Source organism: Papaver somniferum, chromosome 11, assembly GCF_003573695.1.
Source record: "Papaver somniferum cultivar HN1 chromosome 11, ASM357369v1, whole genome shotgun sequence".
Lineage (NCBI taxonomy): Eukaryota > Viridiplantae > Streptophyta > Magnoliopsida > Ranunculales > Papaveraceae > Papaver > Papaver somniferum.
Window position 1 is genome coordinate 56,623,573 of NC_039368.1, and position 16,106 is coordinate 56,639,678.

At 38.3% G+C, this 16,106-nt stretch overlaps 2 protein-coding genes and 1 pseudogene across 2 annotated transcripts; all 3 read left to right on the forward strand.

Moving 5' to 3' along the window:
- Nucleotides 1-247: 247 nt before the first annotated feature.
- On the forward strand, nt 248-2,986 carry LOC113324437. The gene is made up of 3 exons (XM_026572756.1): nt 248-334; nt 2,516-2,659; nt 2,759-2,986. Exons 1-3 carry the CDS (start codon nt 248-250, stop codon nt 2,984-2,986), a joined length of 459 nt encoding a protein of 152 aa, XP_026428541.1.
- A 1,787-nt stretch (nt 2,987-4,773) lies between these two features.
- LOC113323195 (protein GrpE-like) lies at nt 4,774-7,513 on the forward strand. The gene is made up of 3 exons (XM_026571471.1): nt 4,774-5,082; nt 5,876-6,379; nt 7,028-7,513. Exons 1-3 carry the CDS (start codon nt 4,825-4,827, stop codon nt 7,262-7,264), a joined length of 999 nt encoding a protein of 332 aa, XP_026427256.1. The 5' UTR covers nt 4,774-4,824; the 3' UTR covers nt 7,265-7,513.
- A 649-nt stretch (nt 7,514-8,162) lies between these two features.
- On the forward strand, nt 8,163-12,145 carry LOC113323078 (annotated as a pseudogene).
- Nucleotides 12,146-16,106: the final 3,961 nt, after the last annotated feature.

A 16,106-nucleotide genomic window follows, 5' to 3' on the forward strand; every position in this document is an offset into this window, starting at 1 on the left:
CAGGGGAAATAAGTCATTCCAGACTTGTGGTATTCCTCATGAGGAAAAATATAATATCGGGAAGTATCCAATTCTTCTTTTTCATTTTACACCCGTGTCTTTCTGCTTCAACTGGATGTTATTATGTTATTAATAAGCTTGAAAAAGATAATGTTATTAAATCTATTCACTAACTCTTGATATTGGGCTATGTGAAAGTAAGGAGGTGAGTTTTGCCATCGAGTTGTCTAAAAGATGGTGAATGGTAATGATTACCCAGTTGTTCACTGCATCTGTAAATGGTCGTTGCGAAGGCAGTCTAATCGGCCAGGATTTTAATCTCCTCTATGAGAAGGTTAGTGATTGGAGCAGTCATATAAATTTTTCCATTTACAGGCTTCTTATTTAAGATGCTTCAATCTCTGTATTCGTATTTTACAGAATATAGAAAGATCCACCTGTGGAAAGTATGTAAAGTGGCCTACATAGCTACATCGTTGTGGGCCACCTCTACACTGAGGTTGTAGCTCGCGTTTGTCCAATGAACTTAGAGGTAAAACGTTTCTACCGCAATGCATAATGCTTTCCATCTCTTTTTTCCTGCTTGCGGATAGCTTCATTCCCGTGCTTTTTTCTGCTTGCACATAACTTCATTCCTGCGAAGTTCCAAATCACCTTAAGGAGGCTTTAAAAAATTCCCAAATATGCATTCTGAAACCCAATAAGATTAGCAACTGTCACCTGAAGTAGCTTGCAGAACTAACAAAAAAACTGAAGGAACCTATAGAAATAGCGACTGGAGTAACTTTAATGCATTGGGAGTCAGGAAATTAGTGTTGTGATAATTGCATTTTAGTTTATTAAATGTTTTCATTTTACCCCTTCTGATCCCTTTGCATTAAGATGTGACATAATGAAGATTTCATGTAATATATATAATGTTTTTAAGTAGAATCGAAACTATTTTTTTCCTGACAAACGGATGGGCCTAAGGTAGTGTAACACTATGATGACCGTATTTATCATGTGTGGGACTTTAAACTTTTAATTTACTTAATTAATTTGCATTTGTCCTACGTATAACTTTGGAACTCACAACTATGTCCTTCATTGATTAGCTGCATTAGTTTGTGTTAAATGGAAAATTGGGTTTAGTCACAGCTTAGATAACTGCCTATCATGTGCTGTCTGACTTCCAGGATTGCTTTGGTGAAAAGAATTTCCATTTCCTGCCTTGCCTTTCATAGTCACAGCTTAGATAACTGCGTCATGTTATACATATATTTTAGGTAGTTCTGTACTGACAACAGTTGCACATGCCTATCTTCAGTAACGGCTAAAATGCCGTAATATCATTCTCAACTTTCTTAATACCAAGAAGTGAGAAGAAAGAAGTGAACGATGTTTCAGTATTTGTTCATGATGTCTGAAGACTGTGAAACCAATTTTTTTTTGATTCAGCCATTGATTTGGTTTTCTAATTTGGTTCTCTTATTTTCGCTGGAGTTAGTTAAAATATATGTTACCTAGATGATGCGAACATAATAAAGTCATGTTAGAATCATGTTAGTGCCTTAGTAAACTACCAGGTTGCTGTTTAATTGGCCGAGACTACACTTCATCAAGCATTGATGGTCAAAGAACTGCTTAAGGTAATGTCTCACTCCAAGGTACTCTTTTGAGTGGTCAATCAAAATTCATGCTTTCTGAATACTGTGTGGAGATGATATTTTCAACAGAACATTTAGGTGTGAGGTCTTAAATTTGGTTTCGGATACTTCATTCTTATTTGATCGTTTCATGTTGTTCATCTTAATGGGAGATTTCTGAACACCAATGCTTTCACTCGAGTTTTATATTATCTTTTATTCGCATCATGCTGCTTGTGCTATGAAAACACATTGTTTAATCTCCCATCCTTTAATTTAGATGTCAAATCATTCTCTATCTTGAAATGTCTCATAGTAGCTTCTTCCTTTTGTGGTTAGACATATGGGTTGGTTCTACATGCTGTCCTCATCACCATGAAAATGTGTCAATTGTCATATATGGTCTGCTAGATGAATGGTTTTGGATAGTTGATTCATGAAGATTGGTTCAGAGAAGTAACTTAAGAAGCTTAATGGGTGAAGGTGAAAGAGATTTGTCTGCGAAGTTGCATTTTAAGTGTTTTATTTCATGCCTTAATATAAGATTCTGTACAAAATGGTTTAACATGTCTTCTCTTCTTTTATGTAGTACTCGATAAAAGTTATTAATGAAATACATCTTTTGCATACCTAAAAAGTGTGTTTAATTTAAATCTTAAAATAAAGCACCTGGAAGACATTAATGAAATTATGTTAAACTGTAATTTCCGAGTCTCTGACCCTTTCCATATGTCTCATTCAATAAATTTGTAGAAAAACTGAAGTGGCTAGAAGTCTGGGAGTCGAGCAAATGGAGATAAGCGATAAATACCTCGGTCACCAACTGCTCAAACCGGGTCACCAAAATGCTTCATTTGAGTTTCTGAATGAGAAGTTTAAACTGGCAGGTTGGAAAGGCTAGTCACTTGTCTCAAGCAGGGAGGACAATCCTTATCAAGACTGTGGTAGGACTCATTCCTCCGTATTACATGGCAACCTCTATAACCAAAGAAGACTCTGGACACTATGACCAGAACAATGAGGAACTTTTGGTGGGGTCACTCGAAAGATACCAGGAAGACTCATTTCACTAAATGGAACCAGTTGGAACGTACTAAAGATCAAGGGGGTCTAGTATTCGTTCTCTGCAGAATTTAAACAAAGCTATGATAGCTAAGTTGGTTTGGAAACTTCTTGAAGATCCTGACTGTCCTTGGGCCAGGCTTATGCATGCAAAATATCTGAAGACTGGTAGCTTTTGGGATGCTAAAAGACCTGCTAATTGTTCGTCCACATGGAGTGCTATGTTAAAGTGCAGAGACGATATGAGAGATGGCTGTTGTTGGAGGGTTGGAAATGGTGCTAATATTAATATCTAGTCTGATCCCTGGATCCCAAATTTGCCAATGAAAGCCCCCGAGCGTAACACCAATGTCCCAGCTAACATAACCAAGGTGGCTGATCTGATAATCCCAGGTGAAAACAGATGGAATGAAGAAAAGCTGCAGCAGCTATTCACCCAATTTGAAGTCACGAAGATTATGGAGACGCATCTGCCTTCAACGGAGACAAACTCGAGGGACAAGCTGCTGTGGACACATCACCCTGCTGGTGAGTTCTCTGCCAAATCTTATATAAGAACCTTAACTGATAGACAACCCTCTACCTCTACCACTTCTGAATTTCCGTGGAAGATATTATGGAGTTTGAAAAGTATTGTCCCTAAGATTCAACTTTTTATATGGAGGATTCTCAATAATGGGGTAGCTGTTGCTGGAAATTTAGTGAGACATATTAGGGGAGTCAATGGTAACTGTAGACTGTGCAATAAAGAGATAGAAACAGTTGATCACTTATTCCTCCACTGTCAAGCAACGCAAGCTGTTCTCTTCGCTTCTCCCATGAACCTTAGAACTGGTTTAAGGCCGAATGATACTGTTCAAGATTGCATATCCAGATGGCTCAATGAAGGTGGCGACTTCTGCAATATGAAGATGGGTGCTTGTATGTTCTGGGCTCTCTGGAAGGCCAGAAACAATATAGTCTTCAATAAGGGCAAGTTTGTTATTCAATCCATTATCAAAGAGGCAATGTACTGGTTTAATCTTGAGATACCCACTGATGAAGCCATGTCGATTCCCACTGAAGCTAAGTTTTTAGAGGCACATAAGAATATTTGAGAACCTAACAAAATTAAGATTAACTTTGATGGTGCGGCTGGAGACAAAGGCTACGCGTGTAGCGCCATTGCGAGAGACAGTATGGCAGGCTTTCAAGGGTGTCAAACTAGAGTTCTCAATTTCTCTGCGGCAGCTGAGGCAGACGCTTATGGGGCCTTGTTGGGTGCAGAACTAGCTCTCAGTAAGGGGTGCAGAGATATCGTTATTGAAGGCGATGCGTTGAATATCATCAATGCGTTGAAGTACAGACACCTCCCCTTTCCATGGAGTATTCAATACACCGTCAGCAGAATTAGAGATTGTCTGCCTAAATTCAACTCTGTGGAGTTTAGATTTGTCAAAAAGGAGGCCAACAATGTGGCTCACTCCTTGGCAGCGCATGCTGTGTCTACCCACACTTCAGATGTGTGGTTATCTTCTCCTCCTTCGTGTATTGCTTTGCTTCTCTCATTGAGAGTGAAGCTCCTCCTTCGTGTATTGCTTTGCTTCTCTGATAGAGAGTGAAGCTTCTCTTTACTTGTAGGTCTTTTTTTTCTCTTTTCTTTTTTCCTTTGGTTGTTGTTTGGCCTTTCAAAAAAAGAAAATGAATTTGTAGAAAAGGTACATGATTGTATATCACTCCACACTTGCTGTTATAAAATCCTAACTACAGAATTATGCATTTAACACCAAATGATGCTTCGACAAAAATAAATAAATAGAGAACTGAGCTCTATATCGAACGAGAGCTTATAGATTTGTCCAAATATTAGGTGCAAGAACATCAGTAGGTCGTTCTACTTCTGAGACACTTAGCTCCACTGGATCACATCAGATTAAACATTTAGCACGGAAAACACACATAACGTAACGATCCCCCCAAATTATGCCACCGCGAATTAGCACGGCACGGTCATTATACATGCGAATGCGACAGTCAAACAAATGTACCCAAAACTCTACATTTTCAAGAAGCTTCAGCACGGGTTATTTATTTAAGATTCTTATCTTCCTACTAGTTCAGCCCCCCCTCTCTCTCCCTCGGTCGCTCGATTCCAATGGCTACAATTCTAAGAACCTCGACGTTTCTTCGGACTCCAACAAGCCTAAGCAAAACACCATTGGAAACCCTTAAACCTGTCTCCTCCCTCTCTTTCAGAAATAGGACAACAAAGATTGGGTCTCAATTAAAACTTTCCAATCTCTTCTGTAAGTCTAATAATTCGACAGTTAGGGTTTCAAAATTCATCCCCTTTGCTGCCCATGAAGAGGTTACAGAAACCACTGAGGTAGAAGAAGAAGAAGCTGAGACGCAGGTATAATTACAAAATTATGGATTGATTTTGTCTCAGTTTAGTTTTTTACTCTTTCTGAAGGTTAATACTTTGTTTAAATGATTTAGTCAGTGGTGGGTTCTTATTTTAAAAGTTAGTGTTCTTAGAATTGTATAATAAGCTCAATTCCTGGATTTCGCCCTTTTTGTAAGTATTCTAAACTTAGAGATTAAAGGATGACAAACAAAACTAACACCAGGGACATCAAAAAGAAAGAAACTTTAGCATTTTTAATTAGACTATCAATGTTGTATTATGTATCTTTGCTCGGGGATACTGAGTGGAATTCAAAGCTGGAATATGTACGTTACCTGTAGGTATTTGCCATTACATGGAAATTACATAAGGTAGTCTTGAATACGAGTATGAATGATTAATTAATTTTATTTGTACTAGAAGAAAACTAGGTTATGAGTTAGGAGTGTAGTTTCATTTCGTAGCAAGAATGGTTTTTATATAATCAGAATGAGGCATTTCATGTGATAGATAGCAATGGGGCTTAATATATAATCTTGAATAGCTTTCTGATATATTGTTGATAGTTTATTGGAGGTACTAATCAGGTTTTGGGTTAGGTATGTTTGTTTAATTTACGAAGTATGATTCATGAAGTTAATAATGTTAATATGCTTGTAATTTTATTTTCGCATAATGATCTAGGCTATTGTGTTGTAAGTGGTTAGAATTTTGACAGCTCAGGACAGTGTTCTCATCCACTGCACGGTCGTTTATTTCAGTTTTGCTTCTTTGCTTAAAATAAACTCTATTTGAACAGGAAGGTGAGGAGGATGCTGCTCCCTTGGAAGAGTTAATTGACGATGCTGAAGAAAAACCAACTTCAGTTATCATGGCATCACTGCAGTCATATAAAGAAGCTCTGGCGAACAATGATGAGTCCACGGTTTCTGAAATAGAAGCTTTCCTCCAATCCATTGAAGTAGAGAAAGTGTCTCTTGCAAATGAAGTGAAAACCTTGACTGAAGAACTTGCTTCTATGAAGGACCGGACTCTTAGAATTGGTGCAGATTTTGATAATTTCAGGAAGAGAACAGAGAGAGAACGACTATCACTTGTGACAAATGTACAAGGGGAGGTGGTCGAGAGTTTTTTGTCTGTCATGGATAATTTTGAGAGAGCTAAATCTCAAATTAAGGCAGAGACTGAAGGAGAGGAGAAGATCAACAATAGCTACCAGAGCATTTATAAGCAGTTCCTCGAGGTTCTGGGATCTCTTGGTGTTGTATCCGTGGAGACAGTTGGGCATCCATTTGATCCGTTGGTGAGTTTCTGCTTTAATTAAATTTTTTTTAGTTTGGTTTGAATTTTGAAAGTATACTTTGATTGAAAAGAGAATATGCTTCATCATTTTTAGCCAGTTTCTGGCCAAGAGTTCACCTATATTATTAAATAAGACTAACACGTCTAGGATCGGAAAGATAGGTAGAATGGACCGCTCCTAACATGTATTTATGTTCTTTCGACATAATGTGTTATTGCCGTTATTGTTCATCATACAAAGTCAATTTCTGAAACTTGTTCGTTACATTTTATTTATTTTTCTTCTGTAAAGCAATCTAATGTTTGATGCACACAAGTGACACTGATATGCCAGCTAAATGGTAGACTAATAACTCATCAGCCATATATGGTGATAGCGAGTGTTTTATTAAAGCTATATCAAGTTTCATATCAGATTTGACAGGATTGTGCTTGTATCCACTTGCTGATTCTACTTGACTTCATATGTTGGGATCCTGTATACTAAGATTGCATTACTGACATAGCATTGTCGTATGTATTTGAACAACTATTCTGACCTCGGCTATTAAACTCTTAAGATACTCTCATTTTGAGCTTACTTAGTTACAAGCAGTATTTTTGTTCCATCTTATTGCCTTGCTCATAATGATCTCTCTATTGTAAACAGTTGCATGAGGCCATCATGCGTGAGGACTCGGAGGAGTTTGAAGATGGTATTATACTTCAAGAATTCCGCAAAGGGTTCAAACTCGGCGACAGACTTTTACGTCCTTCAATGGTTAAAGTCTCTGCAGGCCCTGGTCCGGCAAAAACCGAGAATCCTGTGGCTGCACCAGCAGAAGATGAATCAGAAACGGGTAGTGAAACCAGTGAGGAGAGTAGCGGTGAAACAGAGTCTACATAATTGTGTCCTTGATATTTTTCCAACCCCTAGATTGTAGTTTGTAACCAAACTAAAAGAGACTTTTGGTTTGAGGAAATACCAATTGTAACAGCAAAAAAGACACAGAGACCTGTTACTTGTCTTAATCTCCTCTTATTTTTTTGGCTTCTCATTTATTTTATTGGTGGGTGTATTGAAAACAAGGCATGATCTTATAATCTTGGTATTCAGATGTAAATCTGTTACTTCAATGTCCATTCATTTGAGTTATGCTTGTGTTGTTTTTTCACTCATTCTTCTACCGGGTGATAGAAGTGTGTGGGCTTCCAACTCAAAACCAATTGGCAATGAGTGGAGTGGCTCCGCACCTTATATATTAGGATCTAGACTAAGGAGTTAGGTATGTCATGTGGAACTATATTTAGTTCTCCAACATGCCCCTCCACATGATAGAAGTGTGTGGGCTTCCAACTCAAAACCGATTGGCAATGAATGAAGTGGGTCCACACCTTATATATTAGGATCTAGACTAAGGAGTTAGCTATGTGGGACTATATTTAATTTTCTAACACGGGAGAGCAACCAAAATTTTCTCTTTTCTGGACCAAATAAGCTCTTCCATGGACTGTCAGGTAAACATATTACAAGAAACATGGTTCCTCCATTTTCCTGCTGCCAAGTACAGAGTAAACGGATGCCGTTCTGTCTTCTGTGCATTAAGGATCTTATGTCTTTCTGACTTTTGCCAATACCTCCCGATCACACTAATACCTGACAACAAGCAAACATATCGCGAACATATCATATCGACTGGCACGGCAGCCCATGTCTTGGTCTCGTATCTTGTTGACTCATCGCGAACTATCAATAAATTCTTGTACTGGACAGATTTCTTCTGGTTTCTATTCCGCGCGCAAAAATAAGTATTTCGACAACTCTTAAAATTGGATTTGTCTTGGAGAATTGGAGTAATGGCAGGAAATTGGTTTCCAATAGCACAATTAACAAGCAGTGGTCGACCAATTTTTCAACCTGGTGAAGTTGAAAGCAATCTTTTCTCATCAATCGACATAGAATGTGAAGAAAACCCTAATTTCCCTGTTTTCAAATCTGGGGTTTTGATTCTCACAACTCATCGTATTATATGGATTGACGAGTCGAAGAATAATAATTCCAGTAGTTCATCATCAACATCAACATCATCAGCATCAGCAATATCAATTCCTCTCGGTGCTGTTACTCATATTTTTTCACCCAAGAAATCAATTAAAAGTATGTTTGCTAGCCCTAGAATTCGATTTCAAGTATCAGTATCAACTGCTGGAAAGGTTGAAGAGAAAGGTTCGAGATCAATGGTGATTACTCTTGTTTTCAGAGGATCAAAATCAGATCCTGATACATTTGTAACTAAATTTTGGGAAGCTTGGAGAGCTAGATCATGGGAAGTATTGAGTTCAGAGAAATCTGATTCTAATGAGAGAAATCTGATTCTAATGAGAAGAATTTTGGATCCGTGGAAAGTTCGAGCGGATTGAGAATGGCTGGAGTATCTGGGATTTTGAGGAAAGAACAAGAGACTTGGGAAAGTACTGATAAAAGCTTGCAAGATGCTTTTCAGGATTTGAATACTCTCATGGTATGTCATACCTTAGTATCTATATAGTTTCATCTGTTAAGTTAATCTGTAATGATTATTGCTCATATCTTTACTGAGACTCTTGTGAAGTTTGAAGTTGGTTCTCATCTTGATAAAAAAAGGGAGTTTCATCAAATGGCAACAATAGAAAATGAAAAGTTATTTCTAGTAAACAAATTGAGAATAATGGAGAAGAGACTAAATGCAGGAAAATTAAATTAAATTTAAGAATTTGCAATGAGTAAAAGAAAAAAGTTCCTATTTTCCTTCTGGCAGGTTTCAATTGTGTAAAGTACATTATTTGTAGTTCTTGATAAATTAGTTTCTGCTCTACTTAAGTGATACATCTGAGTGATTGTGATTGTGGTTTTACAGGGTAAGGCTAAAGAGATGGTGATGTTGGCAGAGAAAATGAGGTTAAAGCTTTTATCTGGTCCTACTACTGGTCAACCTAGTACAACTGATGAAGAGATGGGTTCTAAGCAAGATATGCAGGACTGGCTTTTGAGTGTGGGTATTGCATCACCAGTAACAAAAGAATCTGCTGGTGCCCTATATCACCAGCAGTTGTCTCGCCAGGTATCCATTTTTGTTTCAACATTGCGAAAAAGTGTTTATTAATTCTTAGAATAAGCGACGTTGTTATGAGTTCCTAAGAAGGTCGAGTTTGAAATGAATGAAATGAGAACCAACTTGTGTGCTAACTGTATCAGTCACATTTGGAACTACCAAAAACTTACAGCTGGTATTTCAAAGAGTCGAACGAATAACCAAGGATATCCTCACCTCGTTCCTGAGGTGGCCTTAAATGCGCCTTAATTTGTCAACTAACCCGAGATACTCACCAATAATTACAAGGAAGGGTAGACACAGAATACGTGAAAACTGCTAATACTGGAATGTGGTCTAGTTACTATATTCTCTATCTTGCATGGTTCATTCTGTAGGCAGTACACTCGGTCACATGTGTAGGCAGGACTGGCTTTTGAGTGTGGGTATTGCATCACCAGTAACAAAAGAATCTGCTGGTGCTCTATATCACCAGCAGTTATCTCGCCAGGTATTCATTTTTGTTTTCAACATCACGAAAAATTGTGTATTGATTTTTAGAATAAGCGACGTTGTTATGAGTTCCTAAGAAGGTCGAGTTTGAGATGAATGAAATTGAGAACCAATTTGTGTGCTAACTGTATCACTCACATTTGGAACTACCAAAAAGTTACTGCCAGTATTCAAAGAGTTGAACGAATAACCGAGAGTATCCTCACCTTGTTCCTGAGTGGCCATAATTGCGCCTTAATTTGTCAACTAACCCGAGATGCTTACCAATATTCTCTATCTTGCATGGTTCATTCTGTAGGCTGTACACTCGATCACCTGTGATGTCGAGTAGTAGATGTCATTTTTCTTCTTTCTAACTTTCCCCTCGAATTGACATCTTGTCAGTATAAAGCCTAATTAGTCTTTTTCTTGTTCGACTTACGACATAGGTATTTAATCTTCCTGTAGAACTAATAATTTTAATTTCACATGTATCCCTTTAGTTGGCAGATTTTGTGAAAATTCCATTGGAGAGAGCTGGAGGAATGATCGCTCTAATAGATGTTTACTGTCTCTTCAATCGCGCCCGAGGAACAGGTATTCATTTTACAGATGTTCATTTATAGGGGTGTCTTATGCAGCTGATAACTAATCTTACCTGTATCTCTTGAACAGAGCTGATTTCACCTGAGGATCTGTTACAAGCTTGTGCCATTTGGGCGAAATTTGATGTGTATGCACAAAAGAACCTTCAACCTCTTTCAGGTTTCAATGCAGCCATCTTTTTATATGCTGTGATTTTGAACCAAATACTGGAATTTTGATATTCTGGTGGCACATATTTGAAGGATAAAATTTGGCATGTCTCACTATTTTAGTTTAGTCAATTTCAAGTTGCATATGAATTTTTGATTTTTTTCCAAGCTATGTCATTAATTTTGTTTGTTGCTGCTATCTTTATTAACAGCCCAGTAATGCTGCGAAAATTTGATAGCGGAGTCATGGTAATCCAGAATAAGTCCCACAGTGATGAGGAGGTATTCCCTGTTCACTGGCTTATCCATATTTTTCTGTAATAAGATAGATTAGCTTATGGTGAATTTCTAACTCATATGCTTTCAAGTTCCAATAAGTTTCGCTTTTTGTTCCGGACCTTGCTAGTTGTTGGAATTGACGGGTTTGGTTTCTATGCTGTACGACTATCCTGTTTATCTAACAGTTATGCTTTCACTTGTAGGTGTTTGCCAGAATAAAGGCACTTGTACTGAAACCTGAGGCCCTCCGATTGGGTGTAAGTGCAAGCGACGCTGCAATTACACTAGGAATTGCCCCGGCATTGGCGAAGGAGCATCTTCTAACAGCTGAAACAAAAGGTACTGATTGAATCCCTTGATAAACTTAACCAAACTTTTCTTATGTTGCGCTTTTTGAATTATCGAGACTGATTCATTTGTCAATGTCTACGCAGGGCTTCTGTGCAGAGATGTCAGTGCTGAGGGCTTTCGGTTTTATATTAATCTCTTTAAAGAAATTGATCTAAATGACATTCACCTGTAAGTAACAAACCCAGTTGAAACTATTTGGTATGTGATAGTTCACATACATTGACTTCTGAAACTGACATGAACCTTGATGGCGTTGCAGGTTAAAAGACTATGGGGTTTACAGCAACTGGGCTTCTGCTGTCTCTGTTACTGGGTGAGACAATATGCCCACCAGTTACTTTCTTTCGCTGTTTAATTCGAGAAGGTTTCAAAATCATTAAGTAACTATTGTCTTGGTCAGGATGCTTTGCAACTCCAAGAGTATCACAATTTTAATGGAATATACCCGATAACTGCTCCCGACACTGTGAAAGACAACTGCTAGTCTGCTTATCATATTCTTGTTTTGTCAGGTAATCAGAGATATCAGGGTGTCTAGTGCCTGAAAGTTGCAAGACCGAGAGCCATCCAACTTAGTTAGCCCTTCATACATTGTCGCGTTGGGAACTCAATCCTTCTAGTTTGGGACACTAACCCATTTCAAAATCGTAAGTTTTGTTTCAATTTTCCTTACTATTCTATGTCTAAACAGGATTAATCTTTACATCTAAAATCTGTCGAAAGTGGGTTTTGAACCAGAGGAAGGTGATTGTAAAAAACTGAGTAATTTGTACACTAGAGAACGGTAATATGCATACTTAACACTATCTTTCTGTAGCCAATGCTCAACTAAGTAAAAACTTGTACTTTATCTCATAATAGAGTTACAGTGTGTTCTTATAATAGTTATACATTTTTGGCTTTGTTCTTATAATGTCAAACAGAGATACAGTGTGTACGACTGACTATATGTTTAGTAAAACTAATCTTGCCGTTGTGGTATCAAATCTCTAAAAATCTGCTTCCCCCTCTTTAGCTCTAAAACCAGTAAAACCCTTGAAAACTTACTCAAAGACATTCCCACACTCATGACGATGAAAACCCTTGAAAACTTACTAAAATCAGTATAGTATGCAAATATGCTACTAAAGGGTACATCATGGCCTGGCTGCTTAGTCGGTGGAATTTGGGGAACATACAACACGATTAGGAAAACAGGTTACCAGTGAATTGTTCTTAATACCACATAATTGCTGACTGACGGCGAGCTAACATCACAGAAAACCAATGGAATATGTCATGCATCCAAGACAAGGAGCGCATCAGTTAACACTTATTGTTGACGACATCAGCACCTTAGAAATTCAACGCTTCTCAAGGTGGCTTCAATAATAGTTGCCACTAGAGTAACTGCTCCTGCATTTTACTTCTGCCCAAGAGTGCCCGTCACAGTAACTACATGGCAGAATTTATTAAGACCCCAAATTTAAGGATAGTGAGTCCAGATTATTCACGCTTTGGGACTGTCGACAGACAGATGATCACTGGTCCCTTCTTTTCTTTTGCTGTGGAGTAATAAAAAGAGACCTAGGAGAGTGCAGAAGTTAGAGCTGCAAAAGGTCCCCAATTCTAGATTTTCAGTACAGTACCCTGGGACAGTTGACAAATAGCTGATTAATTTGTCTCTTCTTTGTTTGCGAAAAACCATATCTAATCCCAGAGCGTCCATCCCATTTATGTTTATCAATGGGTCATGGAATGCCGATATGCTATCAACCATAGGTAATTCACTTTAGTCATAATCTCCCTTTTGGATAGTATCTTGCGTAAAATCAGTGCTACCCGACCTAAAGAACCTATAACACATGTAGTTGTCATCCCAATACACCTTGGTTAATCAATATGACATAAACAATCTACTAAAAATGGATTTTTTTTTTGTCAAACATCAAAATGCATTAATGTTAGTGTTAGATCTTCTTAGGAATTTTGTAGTACAAGACACGGTGATGATGATGCATGTAGTGACATCATCAACAATCAACATCACACACATTTCTGAATCAATAATTCATGTACTGACAAAAATGGGCGGAGGAGATCAATACTTTTTGCTACTACCTAGAGACAAAACTCCAAAAAGTCTTAAATAGTCCGAGCTACTTCCACCGTGCAGTCATTCATTTACCATATCAAAGGTCCATAACAATTAATACTACAGTCACTCACTCCTCCTTTCCTTCTCTTCAAAATCAAGAAGAAGAAATTGGTGGGCAATTGTTGCAACGCCACCTATCAGCTGGTTTTCACGGGTTTTGCTTCTTTTCTTCTTACACTTACATGCAAGTATCTTTATGTACTTTTTCTCTTTTTACGTACTCTCCTGTATGTGCTACTATTGATCTCATCGTCATGATTTAGGAGGGCATGAATGTTTGTAATAGATAAGAAGATAATGAAATTTGTCATCAGTTTTAATTATAATCTAATCTATCATGGAAATTTGCCCGATAGCCAAAATGATTGTAGTTGTATTATCAAGCTGAAGGTTATTTACTCTTAGTGATGCATACAAAGCAAACAATATGAAGTTTTCCATTTCTTATAAGCATCCGGTGTACATGCACTACCTGCGAAACTTTGGCCTTAATTTGGACAATGCAATAGGTCACTTGTCACTTCCATTGAAATAGTTTGCCGAAGATAACCAAAAGGTGCATTAGTCTAGACAGTAGACAACACCGATCTAAATGTTAGAAAAAACGTTTTAAAAATACCATTTTTTTACATGGACTATGTTTTGATCCCTAGACCTATTGCCCATTAATTGTTTTTTCATTTGAATAGATAAAACAATAGTCCCACATTGACTAAAATCTAAAGAGTTTTAGACTTAAATATCATAGAATTGGCTATAAGGGCATGGCCCTTGGGTCATTAGACTTTTGTGCTTTGAGGGAAGGCCTAGACTAGGGCAAGGTTGCCTTTCCCGTACGCGCGGTGCTTTGCACAGAAGCACGCACGCCGCCGCCGTCCGTCCGTCGGGTCGGGTGTGGGTTCATTAGATCCTATCTTTTTGCTGAAATTTTTGGTACGTGTTTTCCACACAAGTAGAAGAATCTCTTCTTTGTCTGCACGTGTTTTGTCCTGACTTCTTTGTCTGAACGTGCTTGTCTTGGCTTCTTTGTCTGTACGTGTTTTGTCCTGGCTCCCTTGTCTGTACGTATTTGGCTTGGCAGCAACACACTGCTCCATACACCACAGAGAAACATCTCTTCTACTCTCCCTCTGTTTTTCTGTAAACATCTCTTCTACTGTTTTAAGTTCTGCCAAGCTCTAAGGGTACCCTCATTGTATGCTACATTGAGGGGTACTAACTGTAGTTGTATCCTGGAGGTGACTCGCCAACTGCTGTAGCATCTCAGAGGAGTGGCAGGCGATATTGCCTTTAGGACAGCGTAGTTTACGTGCCTCTACATTTTCTGTGCAGCAACATTATTTTGAGCTAAGTATCTTCTTCTCAGTTACTTTATTAGTAATTTACCCAACAATCTAAAGGCAATATCCTACTTACTATATTTTGTAACAACATGGGAAAAAGTACTGTAGACAAACCCCCAAAGTTTAGTGGCAAAGACTTTAAACGATGGCAGTCCAAAATGTTATTCTTCTTAAAAGACCAAAGGCTAGATGAAGTTGCCTTAGAAAGACCCTCAAGAAGGCTTCATGACCGTGGTTACGAAGATAGACTGGATAGGTGGACTAGGAAGAATTACATGTGCAAAAACCATATTCTTAACTGTCTGGATGACTCCTTGTACGACTTTTATAATGCAAAAGAGAATTTTACTGCTTTTGATTTATGGGAAGCCTTAGAAGAAAAATATCTTGCTGAGGCAGCTGGAAGCAAGAAGTTCTTGGTGGCTAGGTTCCTGGAATATAAGATGACTGATGAAAAGCCTGTTGTAGAACAATTCGTCGAACTCCAGCTACTCATCAACGAAATTCTTGCTGAAGGCATGCATATTGATGAATCTCTACAAGTATCTGCAGTGATTGAAAATCTACCACCCTCATGGAACGAGTACAAGAGGAGGCTGCGACACAAGAATCGTGAAATCACCATGGTGGAGCTGGGGAAAAAGATACAGGTAGAGGAACTTCTGTGCTGCAAGGACAAGAGCCTGATGCTGAGCAAAGACATGTCAAACAAAGCTCATGTCCTGGACAATAACACTGCGTCAAAGAAAAAGCACGGAGAATCCAGCAAAAATGGTAAACGTAACAAACAACGTAACTCCAAAGGTAACCATCTTAAGCCAAAGGGTGGTGTCTCCAAAAACACCATCAAAGGCGACTGCTATAACTGTGGGAAAACTGGTCATATGGCCAAGGACTGTAGGGCACCTAAAAAGACCAAAAATGATCCTAAACAGAAAAATAAGGCAAACGTAGTAGATGATTCTGGATATTTTACTGGCATGGTGTCTGAAGTCAACCTTGTCTCTAATGTGACCAATGTGAGAGACTGGTGGCTTGATTCTGGAGCCACTAGGCATGTCTGTAAGTTCAGAAATGCTTTCTCCTCCTATAAAAAGTAGGAGACGATGAGAAATTGTTTATGGGAAACTCTTCTACCTCTAAAGTGGTAGGAAAAGGCAAGGTTGAATTGAAGCTCACTTCAGGAAAAACTCTCGCATTGAATGACGTGTATCACGTCCCGGACATATGCAAGAATCTTATCTCAGAAACCATCTTACTTGGGAAAGGTTTTAAATTTGTAGCTGAGTCTAACAAAGTTGTAATCTCTAAAGGTGGTGAC

Excerpts from the sequence above, each read along its gene's own strand:
- LOC113323195 (XM_026571471.1), top strand. The coding sequence starts at position 4,825 with ATGGCTACAATTCTAAGAACCTCGACGTTTCTTCGGACTCCAACAAGC. Across the intron at positions 5,083-5,875 it reads AAGAAGAAGCTGAGACGCAG|GAAGGTGAGGAGGATGCTGC; the intron begins GTATAATTACAA and ends CTATTTGAACAG. Across the intron at positions 6,380-7,027 it reads GGCATCCATTTGATCCGTTG|TTGCATGAGGCCATCATGCG; the intron begins GTGAGTTTCTGC and ends TATTGTAAACAG.
- LOC113324437 (XM_026572756.1), top strand. The coding sequence starts at position 248 with ATGATTACCCAGTTGTTCACTGCATCTGTAAATGGTCGTTGCGAAGGC. Across the intron at positions 335-2,515 it reads TTAATCTCCTCTATGAGAAG|GTTGGAAAGGCTAGTCACTT; the intron begins GTTAGTGATTGG and ends TTAAACTGGCAG. Across the intron at positions 2,660-2,758 it reads AGAACAATGAGGAACTTTTG|AATTTAAACAAAGCTATGAT; the intron begins GTGGGGTCACTC and ends CGTTCTCTGCAG.